General features: G+C 55.7%; 7 protein-coding genes across 7 annotated transcripts; 2 read left to right on the top strand and 5 right to left on the bottom strand.

Annotated features, from left to right (window-relative positions):
- Positions 1-1,037: 1,037 nt before the first annotated feature.
- J4E90_007908 (uncharacterized protein) lies at positions 1,038-1,492 on the bottom strand (the record flags this gene model as incomplete). The annotated part of the gene is made up of 1 exon (XM_051437438.1): positions 1,038-1,492. A coding segment is annotated over one exon (455 nt), but the record flags the coding sequence as incomplete, so codon positions are not given.
- Positions 1,493-3,346: 1,854 nt separating this feature from the next.
- J4E90_007907 (uncharacterized protein) lies at positions 3,347-4,567 on the bottom strand (the record flags this gene model as incomplete). The annotated part of the gene is made up of 2 exons (XM_051437437.1): positions 3,347-4,529; positions 4,563-4,567. The coding sequence occupies 2 exons, from the start codon at positions 4,565-4,567 to the stop codon at positions 3,347-3,349; spliced, it is 1,188 nt and encodes a 395-aa protein (XP_051289183.1).
- Positions 4,568-6,098: 1,531 nt separating this feature from the next.
- Positions 6,099-6,515, top strand: J4E90_007906 (uncharacterized protein; the record flags this gene model as incomplete). The annotated part of the gene is made up of 1 exon (XM_051437436.1): positions 6,099-6,515. The coding sequence occupies one exon, from the start codon at positions 6,099-6,101 to the stop codon at positions 6,513-6,515; it is 417 nt and encodes a 138-aa protein (XP_051289182.1).
- A 107-nt stretch (positions 6,516-6,622) lies between these two features.
- J4E90_007905 (uncharacterized protein) lies at positions 6,623-8,661 on the bottom strand (the record flags this gene model as incomplete). The annotated part of the gene is made up of 2 exons (XM_051437435.1): positions 6,623-7,311; positions 7,362-8,661. 2 exons carry the CDS (start codon positions 8,659-8,661, stop codon positions 6,623-6,625), a joined length of 1,989 nt encoding a protein of 662 aa, XP_051289181.1.
- A 635-nt stretch (positions 8,662-9,296) lies between these two features.
- On the bottom strand, positions 9,297-10,555 carry J4E90_007904 (uncharacterized protein; the record flags this gene model as incomplete). Its single annotated transcript, XM_051437434.1, has 2 exons — positions 9,297-9,443; positions 9,497-10,555. The coding sequence occupies 2 exons, from the start codon at positions 10,553-10,555 to the stop codon at positions 9,297-9,299; spliced, it is 1,206 nt and encodes a 401-aa protein (XP_051289180.1).
- Positions 10,556-12,312: 1,757 nt separating this feature from the next.
- Positions 12,313-14,537, bottom strand: J4E90_007903 (uncharacterized protein; the record flags this gene model as incomplete). The annotated part of the gene is made up of 3 exons (XM_051437433.1): positions 12,313-14,280; positions 14,392-14,448; positions 14,511-14,537. The coding sequence occupies 3 exons, from the start codon at positions 14,535-14,537 to the stop codon at positions 12,313-12,315; spliced, it is 2,052 nt and encodes a 683-aa protein (XP_051289179.1).
- Positions 14,538-14,863: 326 nt separating this feature from the next.
- Positions 14,864-16,400, top strand: J4E90_007902 (uncharacterized protein; the record flags this gene model as incomplete). Its single annotated transcript, XM_051437432.1, has 4 exons — positions 14,864-15,121; positions 15,182-15,356; positions 15,404-16,251; positions 16,305-16,400. 4 exons carry the CDS (start codon positions 14,864-14,866, stop codon positions 16,398-16,400), a joined length of 1,377 nt encoding a protein of 458 aa, XP_051289178.1.
- Between the last annotated feature and the right edge of the window lie 46 nt (positions 16,401-16,446).

The following is a 16,446-nucleotide window of genomic DNA, read 5'->3' as shown; positions in this document are numbered from 1 at the left end:
TCGTTATATATCTCAGGAATACAGGGTTGAGCTGAGCTTAATTTACTGACTAACTCTACACGCAAACGATAGAATCAAGAGCTGACGCTCCTTTGTTTCAAGCTCTAGCTTGATACAGCGGATGGAGCCGCTCGCGCGCGAACGTCTATTACTATGTAGGTGACACGCTCTTGCGCATTACTATACCTTTATTAGACTGCTTAGACTACTCAGACTGTAGTAGCGAGCGCATGGAATGCACATTGTAGGGCAATACCCCATAACGAACAACTGTACTAACGCCATTGCCGGCAATCAGTCCGTTAACAACTCGGTCTTGCCTGCATTACGCAACATGGACTCATCAAGTAGCGTGTGCGCGACTTGGAAGGACTGGCTCCAGACGTTGCCATCAAGAACCGTCGGCAAAAGCGCTCGCGCAACGTCACGCGTGCGCGACATCACGTCCGCCGGCGACTCCCATGTCAGACTGCCCACCTTTGACAACCCGTATTTGAAGACGAACTACTGCCGCGATGACCACCCACGCTCCCTCACCATCAAACAAATGTACAGCCCGATCTTCGTCCTCTGAAAATGACCAGCTGTCGGCGTTGAGATGTGTATGTTGAACCAGGACATTGTGAGAAGAGCATTCATAGTTGCTACAAGATACAATTGCTCGCGCGGCCTTCCAAATGAATTTTCGACCCGACCTCACCACCCCGATATCTCACCAGTATATACAACCAACTTGCCACCGTACTCCTTCTTCGAGGCCTTCGCAAACACCCGCATCATGCCTTCGCAGGAATCCTCAACCGAGACCGGCGCCTTCTCGCCCATACCCAAAGCCTGGGACGCGCCGTTGCCCATATCTGTCGAAACATGGCCCGGGTCGAACGCAAAGCAGTTGAGCCAATCCTCCTCGGCGTTGATGCGAATCGTGTACCAATTGAGCGCTGTCTTGGTCGGCGCATACGCCGCGTTGGGAATGGGCAGGTGGTTGCTAGGGCATGGTCAAACGGGTGCGTGAGAGGCATGTCAAATTTACTTACACCAACAAGCCCGCCGACGAGCCCATAGGCACAAAGATTGGCTCGCGCGTCGAATTCATGAGAAATTCGCGCGTCGCTTGGTATAGCGCTATCACGCCATAGACGTTTGGTTCCATGTGCGCCCTGATGTCCGCAATCTTGACCTCTGCGACAGTGGGCAAGATGTAGCTGATGCCGGCGTTCGCAATCACAATGTCGAGGTGGTGGATTTGGTGCTTCTGCTGCAGCTCGGCGACGGCATCGTGCGCGTCCTGCTCAATGCTTGCGTCGAGCTTCACGACAATAAGCTGGCTGTCGGAACCCTTGGGCAGGTCCTGTAGCGCATGCGCGGTCGCGTGCTCCGGGTTGCGCACTGCGGCGATGACGGTGTGCGTGGGCTTTGCCAGGAAGCGCTCAGTCAGGCCAAGACCAATGCCTCGATTGGCACCCGTGATGAGGACTATGGTGGAGGACATGTTGGTGGGACGGGGTTCCAGTTCTCGTTCTCGCGTGTTGCTGGTGAGTTACGATTGAGATGAAGTCGGTTGAAAGGAATAAGAGGTAGATCTCTGGCTCCACGGCAGGATATCCATCTCTTTCTCGGCGGGTGGGAAGATACTTGTAGCTTTGGGACCTTGGGCCAGATAGGCTATACGAACATCGCGAACGTGCGAAAAAATAAGGCGCCCAACGCAAAGATGACATATCGGCGTACGAACGGTTGTAAGCCATGTACGAACTTCGTACCTGCATGTGTAGGATTCATCGCTAACAGCCTTCCGATAGTTGTCGCATTTCTAAGCACCGCCAAGGTTGCGTCGCGAAGTCGAGCCGCATATGCGTGGACGCAAGGCTGTCATATTGTGCAATGATGGCGGCGGCAGCGACGCGCTTCGGATACGCGTTTGATAACAGGCAGGTGTCGTCCTACATCACGATCTGATCTCGAAAGTGCGGGAGGTTGTGGTCGCAACGCTAAGGACGCGTCGGCGCGCCTCGAGCTTCCACCGCGCGGGATGATAAGGCTGACGTCATCACCAACCCATCTAACAATACCGCAGGCGCCATCACCACAATGTAATGTTTATATCCAAGATCGCGCGCTCTCTTATGACAACTTCTACCATGAAGCTCGATCCGGCAGTCATCAGGCTCCTCGGCCTGAACCTTGACAAGACGCACGTCTCTTCCGCAGGCGGAGGCGGCTCGAGCTCAGCATCGACGTTGAAGATCACGTCACAACTCGACGATGGCACAGATCAGACATTTTTCATGAAGACTGGGAGCGGGGAAGAGGCCGAGGTCATGTTCCAAGGTAAGCGCAACTTCTAGCACCTCCGGGCTGGCTAATCAACTGACAGCGCGCTGAAGGCGAGTACGCATCCCTCCAAGCCATCCACGACGCCGTACCATCTCTATGTCCTCAACCCCTCGGTCACGGAAGATATGAATCGCAGCCATCCACATCCTTCCTCGTGACTGAATTCCTTCACCTCACGGGACGATCGAGTTCAAAGTCGAAAACGCCATCGCTGGCAGCTAAGCTCGCAAAGCTACATACCACGCCCGCGCCCATACCAGAAGGCTGTGACAAGCATGTGTTTGGGTTTCCGGTGACAACGTGTTGCGGCGATACACCACAAGATAACAGCTATAAGGGAAGCTGGGCAGACTTTTATGCGGAGAACCGTCTCAGATGCATCCTACGATGCGCGGAGCAGAACGGGAGAAGGGACAGCGACGTGAAGAAGCTGGTTGAGCAGACCGCGACCATGGTAGTACCCCGCTTGATTGGTGATGACCATCTCAATAACGGCAAGGGAGTTACACCTGTCGTTGTGCATGGCGACTTATGGAGCGGTAATGCAAGCGCAGGCGTCATTGGTAATAAGAAGGGCGAGGTTGAAGACGTGGTTTACGACTCGTCGGCATGCTACGCGCACAACGAGTTTGAATTAGGCGCCATGAAGATGTTTGGTGGCTTCGGTGGAAGTTTTCTGGAAGAGTACCATCAGCTGTGTCCAAAGACGGAGCCCGTGGAGGAATACGAAGACAGAGTGAAGCTATATGAGCTCTACCATCATCTCAACCACTATGCAATGTTCGGGGGAAGTTATCGGAGCGGCGCGGTCAGTATCATGCGAGATCTTGTCACGAAGTATGGTGGTGAAGGATAAGTCAAAGAATTGATAGAGTGACAACGAGTGGTCAAGTATCTACATTTGAATGTACACCAGCTTTCTGTCGCTCTAACCTCAACAATCGCGTATGTCTCGTCTTGTAGCTCACACGGACCAGCAATGCGAGTTTACAAGACAACCTCGATCCGCCTAAGCAAGCCCAGCGGCCTGGATAGCGAAAGAAGCCGCCGCATCTGCACTGCTGCCGTAGCTGAGATGGCTTCCAGTAGCACCGCCATCACCACCACCACCGCAGATCTGATCAGCAGTACCGCAGAACTGCTTGATCTTGTCGGCTGAAAGACCGCTGATAGCCTGGCGCTTCAATGGGTCTCCGAACATGACAGCGCCGCTAACATCAGTAGCAGACATGCCCTTGCTGAAAGCATTGTGAACGACCATGGCACCTTGAGAGTAGCCTGATACGATGACCTTGGTGTCGGGACATTGAGACTTGGCCTGCTTGACCAGATCGGCCATCTTCTGACCACCGTCGCCACCGAGGTTGGCGTTACCAGCAGCAGAGGCAGCGTAGTCAACACCCTGAACGGTAACACGGTCGTTACCCAGCTTCTGGCGGATAGCCTTGAACATGGGTGGTCCGGACACGGATCCGACGTTGCCCATTTCTCCGGTACCACGTGCGAAGACGATGGTCATATCGGTGCAGCAGTTCTTGTCCACGATACCGTTTTCGCTTCCTCCGAAGGCGTTGGACGATCCAGATTGGGGCTTGCAATCTGTGCCAATCGTGCCGGCGCCACCAGTGTTGCCTCCGCCCGTTGCTGCAGGTGCTTCAGCGGCACCAGTCTTGGAAGGTACGGGAACAGCGGCGTCAGCTGTTGTCGTAGCACCACCAGCACCGCCTCCGAGGCCTCCAAGACCTCCAAGACCTCCGAGGCCACTGAGACCCCCGAGACCTCCACTGGAACCTCCGCTGGAACCTCCACCTAGGCCGCTGAGCCAGCTGCTCAACCCCGAGCCACCTGTACCGGTGCTGCCTCCACCTAGGCTGGGAAGGCTAGTCGGAAGTGAGAAACCTCCACCTCCGAGGGAGGGGATGCCGGTTGGCAAGCTGAATCCTGATCCTCCTCCAAGGCCACCAAGGCCACCAAGTCCCGAGCCTCCACCAAGTCCACCAAGTCCTGAGCCTCCACCTCCGAGAGAGGGGATGTTGGTTGGGAGGCTAATTCCTGATCCTCCACCAAGGCCACCAAGGCCCGAGCCTCCACTAAGTCCACCAAGGCCACCAAGGCCAGAGCCTGATCCACCAGTCGGTAGCGAGAACGATGGTAGAGAAGGAAGCTGGGGATGCGGGAAAGCAGTTGCAATGCTAGCAAGAGCGAAAGCTTGAGCGGCGTAGAACTTCATCTTGCGATATTGTTCAAAGAGTCGTCTGTTTCTGTATAGACCACGTCGTTTGAGAAAAAGAATGTAGGTGCACAGCACAACAAAGAACAAGAGCGGCGCGGAAAGCGAATGTAGTAAAGATGGAAGCGAAAGTGCGGATCGAAGTCGATGCCCATCAAACTTCTGTTGGAGACCACCATCTTATACAAAACCTCCACGGCTGCCTTCCTCGGAGGACCATCGCAGCGAGTTGCGCCTGTGGAGTTTCGAAACATTGCTTCTGCGGCGGAATGTGATGAAAGGAATGCCATGGCGTTGTCCATCAACGCGGCGTTATTGTGGAGTCGGTGCCCCGTTTGCGGGAAGAGGCTAATGTGTACAGGCAAGCGTGCCCATGTTCTCCATGTCTGATTACTGAATCTGTCGAGTGATCTCTACGTGTTTCGTGTTTTGCTGGCATGCGATTGGGAGGAGTAAAGCGCTTGTTTCTGCGATCCAGGATGGATGTGGGCGCATGACTCCAGTAACGGTTTCGATCATCGAGCAGGATCCTCGCTGTGTTGCCGGCGGACGGGATGCTAGGGTGCTGTAGCAAGCTTGACAAGTGGTACATGTCATGAGTTTTGGATGTCGTGCGCAATATCCCCTTCGACATCCCGCATCGCGTCCAGGTATGCGACAGTACTTCGTCCACACCTTGAAAGCCGAATGTACGATTTGAGCTAGACACAATCTTCCAAAGTGGTTCACGCAAAAAATTCCGCTGTCAAACATGTCTGCAAACGGAACCTTTACGTCGCTGTTTCTTGGCAAGCCATGTCGGCTCGGCTGGCTTGCTGCTACTAATGCCTTGCATGTTCTGGAACTCGCCAGCGATCGAAATGTGCAAGATGGCATCATCCGCTAAAGATCCAAGCATCCTTCATTTACCAGCCATGATCTTCTCAAAGGTGCGAACAGAAGATAATTAATCAGGATAGCATAGGGCTGTCCCATCCATGTCGACGATGCGACCTGCGACCCGGGCCTCGGCAGCCACCATGTGGGCCGTTTCACGATGATGCTGGTGCAACATCAACCATGAATCGTGGGTTTACTGACAAGTACTCCTATCGACCCAATCAGATGATCTTCTTCTATTCTACATCCGAGGCTGGCTTACATGCGTCTCAAGGTCTGGTAAATCTTCTCTTTTAATACGCTATCGCGCTGTAGTAACGACTTTGCCCGCTGTAACGGCTGGTAGGCGAAGGCTGGGTGAAGAGAATGATGGCGATACAACAGGTTGGTTTCTATCGACTGATCGCAAGTACATGTGTCGGCAGGCGTGATGTATACATTCAGACCACGTGTAAAGAGGCGACATTCGATGTAGAACAAGACGTCGTCTCCAACGGCCCGCTAGCTCGGCTGATCGTTTTCCGCCTCGCATGCCTCACCAGCCTCACCCCGCAATTAGCATTCACCCCTACCCCCCGCGCCAAGTCTTACACTACCCCATCACCAACTCCCCTCCCAAACGAAGCCATCGCGTAGCCATTCCACACCCACCATGATAACCGGCATCCACCACATCAACCTCGTAGTCCCGCCAAACACGCTCCACCTGGCCAACCTCTTCTACGCAACAACCCTGGGCCTAACACCACGCGCAGTACCACACTTGCAACGCGAAACGCTCGCGTGGTTCGACATTGGCGACTCCGGCCAGCAAGTTCACATCGCGATCGGGAAGCCGGAAGACTTCACGCATACTTCATCACGGCATCCGTGTTTCCAGGTTGGCAGTGTAGAAGCGCTGAACGAGCTGAGAGCGAAGGTATGGGAACATCATGAGCGGGGTGGGGAGGCGGCGCCGTCGGAGGCGGATAGACCTGGTGCGAAGAACAGCGGGGCGGAGGGTGTAGAGTATCCGACGAGGTTTTTTGCAAGGGACTTTGCGGGGAATAGGTTGGAGTTTAGTGTGTAAGGGAAGGATAAATAGGATTTGACTTTCGCTTTAAACGCTGCAAGAATGGCGTTGTTGGGGATCATAACTACAGATAGAGCGAACTGCGTGATGGAGAACGTGCCGTCTCAAGCCAGCAGTATGACTGCTACCAATCCAGCAACACTCATAACAGCGTGTAGACGCACACCCACTACACCCGCCCCACCCTTCGCATTCAACTTAACAACCGCGCCCGGGAAACTACACGTCAACCGATCCGGATTCTCATCCCTAACCCCATACATGCCCATCCTCTGCACGCCATTCGGACACGCAAAGCCCATCTGCGCAGGGCAGCTCCTCACAATATCAAAGCACATGTCCTCACACGGCTTGAGCTCCTTATACGGACCTGGCTCAATCTCTTTGTCGATTTTCGGGTTTCGAGACTGGCTAAACGCAGCGCTGTCGTTGAAACCCGGTATCATATCCGGGAGACTCCCATTGGCGAAGGGCGTCTTAATATTCCGCGGTACGAGGGAAGGGTCCGTTGCAGTCCAGTCTTCGCAGCGGGGCATGAGGACCATGCAGAGCCAGTTTTTGTATGTTTTGGCGCAGTCTTCGCAGGTTACGGCGAGGGAGTATTGCGCTTCGGAGATTGTGTCGCAGGCAACCTGCGCCAGGGATTTGTTGAAGTTGTCGTAGTATTGACGGGCTTGGTTCTCGTAGATCTCGGCGAGCGCGGAGTCGTTGAGCTTGAACTTTGTGTTGGAGGGGACGGCGTAGGCGACCATGTCGCAGAATTCAAGATCGAAGAGTACTTGGCAGGAGTCGTCTTCACACATCGTTAGCATGTTTCTCTGCGTATTACTGGGGTCCACTCACCAGCTTTGGTAGTCCAGTTGAAAGCCTGAAAGACCCTGCCTCCGCCTCTCGTCGTGCCCGTGCCAGGAATGGTAAGTGGCTGCTGGCTCCCCTCAATGACGACGAATCCGTTATATGTCTTGGCACTCTGCAGGTTCCTGACATGGAATTGGCTCTTGGGCATGTTGTCGTCACCGCCAATCTTATTGAACTTTGTCGTGATGCTTGTGTCAATGGTGAAGTTCCTCGTCGCATTGACATTGAACTGCTCCTTAAGCGCACAGTAAGAGCGTTCCAGGCCCGTCACTGGAGTCCATTCGCCGTCTGGGAAGGCGTACATATGGAAGGGGTTCTGCGCCCTCCATCTATCGACCTCCACTGTGTCGTTCGAACTGCTCAAGTTCTGTGATATGAAGAGGGTGGACTCGCTGTCCGTGTCGATCATGTAGAGGAAAGGTGTAGCGTCGTCGTAGCTATGGTAAGGTCCGTCTGTGCTTGCGGCGAGTTCAAAGTGCCAGCTGCCAAACCAGTCTTCCTCGAGCTTGGGCGCCCCAATACCAATGTACACATCCGAAGTGGTGTTGAGCTCGAAGCTTGCGTAGCCGCCATCAAAGAGCACGCCCGTGATATTGGTGAGAGTGTCTTGCGTCGCATCTGGGCCTGGTTGCTTGTTACGCGGCGATGTGGAGACGTACATGACGAGCTGCGGGTGGTTCTTCCTTGCCTCCTTCGCGTCTCCGTTCGGCATAGGTTGACGGCATGTGTTGGCCGTCAGCCAGACGCGACTACTGCCAGACTGTCGCTTTGCCAGCTCTCCCATCTCATCGTCACCAATGTCGCCCTCCTTTCCAGGTACTGTCGCATCTTCCAAGCCAGCTTCATCAGAAGCGTTGTCTGTTCCCCGTGCTTCCAGAGCATCCAAGGGAACATCAAGCACACTTCTCAGGCGCAATTGACCCTTCTCAAACACAAAGTGTAACGTCGTTTCGGGATCGATGTCCTTTTCCGTCTTCTCGTTATTCTTCAGCGGCTCCGGCGCTTCTGTCTGTCGTCCAACCAGGCTTCGGTCAAGATAGCTGAACTCGGGCTCGTAGCCATCGCTCTCTTCGCGGTCGAGTCCCCCATCTCCAATGTGTGGTATATCTCCGCTGGTAAAGGCGTGCAGCGCGAGGCTGTCAAGGGCGTCGTGATTGGGCGTCGCAAGAACATCGGCGGCTTGAACAAGAGGAAGGGAAGGCGTCCATAGCGCGAAACAGAGGCTGCTAGCGACGAGGTATGCGAGCAGTCGCGGCTGCAGAGGTGAAAGCCTGGGGCGTTGCATTGCCCTCTCCGCTGCCTTATCGATAGAACCGGGGCCGCATGGGTGGGTGGTGGGCGCAGAGGGTGCGCTGGGAGGGGAACGAGCGTCGGGTGATCGCACGTGTAATGGGAGCGATGCGCGCAAAAGGTGATGTAGGTCGGGAGGTCTAAGGGCAAAGAAGGTTTGGCGAGGCGTGGTATTACTCGGGCTGGCAGGAAAGTGTGGCGCAAGGGTCTGGTCGCGCAACGGCTGATCCTTTGCTCGCCCTGCCAAGACATGTCACGTCAATCAAGAAAAAAACTAAACAGGTCTGCAGCCTACATCAACATGAAAACCTACAAGATAGGTGACTTAGCGTTAATGTAGGCTCTAGGCCTGTTCAGTTTTTTTCTGGTATGAGGTGATGTGGCTTCCCGAGTCCAGCCCCCACGTGGGCAGCATCACCATTGTACCCGACATCATGTCACCATGTCGGACACGGAATCACTCATTGGATGGGTGCACAATGGTCATGTACATGTTGATTGATATATACAGTTCTCACGAACCTGGAACGAGCGAGATGCGATCGCAGCTATATACAGTGCATCCTCTTGACAATCTCCATCCCGACAAAAGCTTGGACGAAGGTACCGTGTCTCCTACTAGTCAACCATCTATGCAAGAGCGGGGCTAGCGTTCTGGAGCAACATCGCAAAGTAATCCTGGAACCAAGTACCAGCCTCAGGCGCAGGCTTGAACGCGGAGTCCTTGCCGCAGAAGCCATCGTAGCGAGCAGCAGATTGGTCGGAAGTACCGTCAGACTAGATTCTCGTTAGCACATGCTTTCTCAGTCGTTCACAAATAGGTTACATACCTCGCCACCGGGCTTGACCCAGACAAAAGCATCGACAAGCGCGTTGTCGGTGTTGGTAGTAGGACGGATACCGAAGCCAGCACCCTTGACGTTGCACCAATCTCCCCAAGCCTGCTGGCCAGTAGGCTGCTTACCGCTGCGGCCAGTGTCGACAATGAAGTGAGCTGGGAAGCCCTCGGCCTTGAGCAGAGGAGCAAAGGCGTTGATGTAGCGCTCCTCGTCGCAGTTCTTGCTGCCCTGGGTTATGGAAGGGCAGGTAGCGATGCGGAAAGCGTTGTAGTTGCTGACGTTGGTGACGATACCACGGACGGCACGGGGCGAGCCAGCCGCCTTGTAGACCTCGGCATAGAGCTTTGCGGCTGGGCCAATGTTGGCGTCCCAGCCGAGCCAGCCAGCATGACCGCCGTCGAGGTACATGTCGACGTTGGCAAAGTTGAGGCTCTTGAGGGCGTAGGCAGTGAGTTCCTTGTAGTAGGGGGCAGCGCGCGAGCACTTCTGGACGCCCATGTTGGTGATCATGTTGGCCAGGGAGTCGGGCTCGATGGCAAGGTTGATCTTGACATCGGGGTACTTCTTGATGATGGCGGCAATCTTGTCGATGTACTGCGTCTTGTACTTCTCTACACCACCATCGTCGATCTTGAGCTCACCGTTGGAGGCAAGGGCGGCGCAGTCACGGTCGGGCAGATCGTAAACGACAAAGGTACCCATCAGCTTCGCACCGGCGGCGTTCTTGGCCTTGATGTCGGCCAGGTAGGTGTCCATGAGAGGAACCTTGGCCATCGTGTCCATCCAAACGAACGAGCCGACCTTGGCCACGGCGGAAGCAGCGGGCTTCAGAGATGCGGCAAGAGATGGCATGGCCAGGGTGTAGACCTCGGAGGAGTAGTATGGGTTGGCGTAGAAGTCCTTGCCAGCGAAGGGGTTCCCAGTCGCTGCTGGAGCAGCCGTTGTCGTCGTGGCGCGAGTGGTACTGGTAGCCCTCGAGGTGGTCGCTTGAGGCAGGGCCTGAGCCACGCCAGCTGCAAGCGCAGCAGTGAAGAGAAGGTTAGACAACATCGTGACTAGAGAAGAGAGTGTGATGAGGAGTGCGTGAAGAATGAGACGTCTGGCGAGCACGCATATTTGTATGCTGGAGCTCAACCCTGGTGCTGGCGATCATAAGTCTTCATCAATATCCAAATTACTTCAGCCGGTGTGAATGTCCGTGATGCCGCCGCTGATAGGTTTCAAGACTTCTCCAGACAACGCTCGGTCATTTGATATGTTGATGTGGTACCTGCGCCCCCGGATCTTCTCGAAGCCCGCGAAGAACGTCCATGCTCATGACTCGGCCCGCCTCCACATTTGATGAAGGTGTATTGCTGCGGGGGTACTACAACGGGTACTAGGCAATGCACTCCGGCTGCCGAGCAGGGTCCCAGGTCTGTCAACCGGTGGCTCGTGGGGTGGATGCTTGGAATGACTTGTCGTCTGCCAGAGCGAACGCAACACTGGGGTTGACTAGAGACGTCTAGGTACTAGATCGCCTTGACTTCATATCGGAACGTTGTCGCGTTCATGGCGGTCGGTCGTTGCAGCCACAACGGTACTTAGCGCAGCTGTAGACGTGAAGGGATTGGTGATGTGGTTGGGCACAGTCGAGCGAAGGCGGAGCTCGGCTGCTTTGAGCCACTAGCGCGCTTCCACACCAGACTCACGTTGCCTTACACCTAGACATCCTTCCTCAACTTCCATAGCGATGCAACGACATGCCTTCGTCGTTGCTTGACGTCGCGACGTCAAATACGCCTCAAAGAGGCGCCTACCTGCAACCCGGTTCAGTATATGAAGACAGGGCTCAGTGCTGCCTGGCGAGGTTTTGTTTCCCGGTTCACTTCGGCCACATTAATCTAATCTGCTGCGGCATGTATATTGCTCGCGCTGCCAACCAAGGGGTCATATGACGTCTCACGACTAATCGCCTGCGACTCCGGAGACTTGGGGCGAGCAAGTTGTTAATCAACTCTGAGCATAATGTTCACTGTTCAGGATTTGGCAACGGGAGCATGCGTGGACTGGCACTATACTGTAGCGACGGACAGGGACGAATTTGATGGAATTCCGCTTAGAGTTCCTCTAGCCATCTTCGCCACCTTTCCACGCATAGGTCACGAAGGCACGTGTCGATAGAGTACAACGTTGATCTGATGGCTTGTGAGGGTGCACCAATGCCCATTCCCGACCAGCGGAATACTTGTTGAGCGTAGATGCGGTTGTGTCTATGCTGAGCCAAAGGTGGAACATCACTGCTTAGTCGGCTTTGATAGCATCTGCTCTCCTGTGCGCACGATTACGAAAGCCCTAAAGCATACATTGACTTCCTTCATGAACGGGTGGAGGCTCTAGACGTGATGTATACTTCTCGAAGCGCCTGAGATCAATCCACAAGAGACAAGTTTCATCGTAGACTAAAGTACGCCGGTCAGGTATTCTCGGGGACATTAGACTACACGTGCATCGGATACTCATAGCCAACGAGTCAAAGAAGCACAGGATGCGATAACGTTTCCGAAGTCATTGAAGTTTATACTACAAATCGTGATCTACAGCAAAGATCAACCTGCAAAAATCTTCTTCCTTTCAGATCGCGTAAGCTGGTACGAAAAGAACACCTAAATGCAATGCAAGAAATAAACGCCGCCCATATGCTCGAAGGGTATCGTTTGTACCGAATGCTTTTGATGGCTGGACGGAACCAGACCTATGCATGCCCCCATGAAACGCCAAATCCATCGTTCTCCTCACGTAACGACAGGCCGTGATGTTCCGCTGGTCTAAGCGGAGACCAGCGGCCCGTGGAAATCTCTCAATGTAGCGACCAGGTCATCTTCGCGGGATAGCTGTAGCAACAACTTCTCTTGCACCTCTTTCCATTTGCGAAGATCGTCCAACTCGCGTGGGCTCAACCATTTCTCTTCGTTGCCGACTACGTCAGAGCGCTCGGCTTTGGTAAGGGTAAACTCAATCTTCTCTCGTTCGTATTCTATACGTTGGAGTATGCGGACCATGCCCTTGTAAGTGTCGTGGAGTAGCTTTTCGCGGGCGCGCTGCCGATCGTACCAAACAAGGTGGAGGGAATGCTTCGCTTCGCGTCGGTCGACTTTGGGAATCTCCTGCGTCTGGACAAAGCCCTGAATGGTGAGGTCGTTGACTATGCCGCGAACGTCGGCGGCGGGCATCATCATGACGTTGCACATGGCGCGCTCGTCGAGCTTGCCCTTCTTCTTCAACGCGCGAACCAGTTTCACGCCCAGGGATCCCTTCCTTGCAGAGATGGTGTTCTCGATCTCGGTCTGTATCATCTGCCGCGCGATCTCGTCGAACTCAATGTGCCATTGCGAGAACCCAGCGCGAGAGTGCCAGGTGACAAAGTGAAATGGGTCTTCAGCCAGCATCTGTATGTGCTTGTCTACGACCTTGGTCCTGTCTTCCATATTGAGTGTGGCGGGGTCAACTGGCTGTGTCCAGATTGTGGCTCGATTGATGTGCCCTTTGCGAGTCATTTGGGCCGCTGCGTTCGGATCGAGGCCCTCGAAGATGTCCAGATCGCGCTCACGGCTGAGCTTCGTAGCGACGTCGCGGGCGGTGACGAGGAAGCGGGGGTCGATCGAGTTCTCTCCAGCTTCGCCGGCAGGTAGCGGTGGGTCAGGCCACTCTTCCCAACAGCGGGGTATTTTCGACTCGAGCATGCGCAACATGGTCTGGTAGACGCGCGCAGTAATAGAACCAAGACGTTGTTGTACCAGACTGACCAGCTGCTCCGTGCGCATGGCGACTGCAATCTTCTCCGGGTTAACGCGAATAACGAGGTCGTCGTCCGATGATGGTGCCGCCCATCCATTTGTGCCGTTCGCACCGTTGATCTTCACACGCTTGTTGGAACCATTCGTCTGTCCGTGTCGGGCAAACTTTGGGACCGTCAGCCATTCGTCGCGCATTGCTCGTTTACGCGCCAAGGTCCCTCTGTGAACAATGTCCTTGTCTTTGGTGCCCGTGGGTGTGACGCCTGAGTTGTCTTGCTCGATGGACTCCTGGTAGAGCATGTCGTGCATATCGCCGGGGGACAGGTATTGTGTTTCGGTGACTGTCCTGATCCAGCCGCGCTCCATCAGCCGCTGAATGATCTCGTACAGCTCCTCGACGGACCCAATGTCGCTGTCATCCTGTTCCTGACCGGGCTCTTCTGGAGCGCTGTTGTGGGTCACGCTGTCCACCTTGGAGGGCTTATGCACGCCATTGGTCTTGCCGTGGCCGTTGGTGAGTTCGGTGGGGTCTGGTTTTGCGTCGTCTAACTCAGAGGCTGTGCCGTTCGTGACGCCATTCGTCTTCGCTGTCCCGTTGACGTGAGTGCCGTTGGTCCGTTTCCGCTTTGAGCCGGCTCCGTTGGCCGCGCCGTCGTCTGAGTCATAGTCGCTTTCAGTTTCGGAGGGGAAGTAGGCTTCTTTCAAGTCGGCGATGCGTGTGTGCCCGAGCGCGAGCAGGTTGGACATGACGTTGGCGGCCTTTTTGCCGTCGCGATCTTGGACGAGCTTGACGATCTTGCCGAAGCGGACGATTGCGTACGAGTTTTGCCAGTCGATCTCGTAGTAGGTCAAGGGCGCATCGCTGCCGGAATGGAAGATGAGGTGCTGCTGGAGGAGGATGACGAGGCCGTACTTGATCTGGCGCGGGTTCAGGTAGGAGACGCGTGCGATAGATGCGAGACTCTGGCGTCCGTGGCGCGCGAGGATCGAAAAGACCCGCTATGAGGAGTTAGAAGAGTGTTCTTGAATGCGCCCGTCGCATGCCTGGCTGCAGAAGAGTACTGCGCCCGAGCGCGGCGATGCGCAGGGACTTGGTTCGACAAGACATACTGCCGCGAGTTCACCGTAGACATCCTTGACCAGGGAGGTGCAGAGTTCAGCAAGGACCTGGAGAGTGGTTGGTTATGATTCATGTGACATGGGCGAGGCGCAAGGGCGGCGCGTCTTACCGGAGTCTCTCGCTGGTTGTAAGACATGATGGAGCCTAGATATTTGCCAGATATCTAGGGTGGGGTAATGCTACCGGGGAGACATTGGCGACGCACGGGGAGAACAAAGCTGGAGCAGAGAGGGCGAGGAATGAGCAGCGACAGTCTTAGCGGCCTAGAAAATGATACTGGGTGGGGTGGGTGACCGTTCCCAGTCGAGCTCCGGCCAATGGAGCGGCGGTCGATGGCATTACGGGGCTTGGCGGCCTACGAACTTTGTGACGGGCATCTTCGACAGCCGCACCACCAGACGCATTCCATCCATTGCCGTCCCCCGCACACCACCCAGCCCTCCGCCCGGCGCCTACACCACGATGCTCTCCCGAACGACTGCCTGCCGGGGCGCGCAGCGTGCAGCCCGCCAGCAGCCCGTCGCCCGCTGCCAGCGCCGCGGCCTGGCTGCCCCAGCTTCAGGCTCCTTCAACTACCAATCTGGCGAGGCCAAGGGCGTCAAGTACGCCAGCAGAGACTTTGCCGGCCCCACGACGACACTGGCCCTTGTCGCAAAGGCCGGCACGCGCTTCCAGCCGCTGCCCGGCCTGACCGAGGGCCTTGCCAACTTCGCTTTCCGGGTACGCTGAATTGAGACTGCCGATGCTAAGGAGAGCGAGACTGACGCTCCGGACCTCTAGGGCACCGAAAGACGGTCGACGCTGCGCATTGTCCGCGAATCCGAGCTCCTGGGCGCCAGCCTCAACGCCCACCACTCGCGCGAGAACCTGGTGCTCGAGGCCAAGTTCCTCCGCGATGACCTGCCCTACTTCGTCGAGCTGCTCGGCGAGGTCGCCAGCTCCACCAAGTACCAGCGTAGGCAAAATTGACACCCCGAGATGGATGGAATTGACACTGTGCAGCCCACGTCTACGCCGAGGAGGTGCTCCCCATGATCCACTTCGCCCACAAGAAGTTCCTCGCCAGCGTCACCGACATGGCCACCCAGTCCGCCCACAGCCTCGCCTTCCACCGCGGCCTCGGTGTCCCCACCGCCTCCGCTGCGCCCACACCCTACACCAAGTACCTCGACGCCGAGACCATTGAGTGGTACTCCAAGATCGCCTACGCGAAGCCCAACTTCGCCGTCGTAGCCAACGGTGCCGACCACGGCGAGTTCTCCAAGTGGGTTGGCGAGTTCTTCGAGAACGTCCCCAGCGCCCCTCTCCAAGAATCCAACACCGGTGCCGACCAGTCCAAGTACTACGGTGGTGAGGAGCGCATCGCCCACGACAGCGGCAACGCCATGGTCATTGCTTTCCCCGGCTCCAGCTCCTTCACCGGCAAGTTCTACAAGCCCGAGATTGCCGTCCTCAGCTCTCTGCTCGGAGGCGAGTCCGCCGTCAAGTGGTCGCAAGGCTTCACCAAGCTCGGCCAGGCCGCCGCTCAGGGTGCCAAGGTCAAGACCACCAGCGCCATCTACTCCGACGCCGGTCTCCTCTACACCACCATCACCGGATCCGCCAAGGCTGTTGCCCAAACCGCCCAGGCCGCCGTTGATGCCATCAAGAAGATTGCTTCCGGCGAGATCTCAAGCGAAGAGGTCTCCAAGGCAAAGGCCGCCGCCAAGTTCAAGGAGCTCGAGCACGGCCAGGACATCCGCGCCGGTCTCGAGCTTACTGGCAACGGTCTGATCCACAACACCCAACCGTACCAGATCGACGAGGTTGCCCAGAAGATTGACGGTGTAACAGAAGAGTCCGTCAAGAAGGTGAGTCTTCTATACATTGTTCTATATGTGCTGTATGCTAACATCTACCCCAGGCTGCCAAGGAACTACTTGAGAGCAATGCCTCAGTATCATCCGTCGGTGACCTTTTCGTACTCCCCTACGCTGCGGATCTCGGCCTGAAGGTGTAAATACAGTGATTATGTAGCGCAGTAGATGTGGAATCTCGTTTGTGTA

This window comes from Alternaria incomplexa, assembly GCF_024043165.1.
Source record: "Alternaria incomplexa strain BMP 0042 chromosome Unknown scaffold_11, whole genome shotgun sequence".
In the NCBI taxonomy this organism is placed as follows: Eukaryota; Fungi; Ascomycota; class Dothideomycetes; order Pleosporales; family Pleosporaceae; genus Alternaria; species Alternaria incomplexa.
Note: the sequence above shows the minus strand (reverse complement) of the source record. Positions and strands in the feature narration are given on the sequence as shown.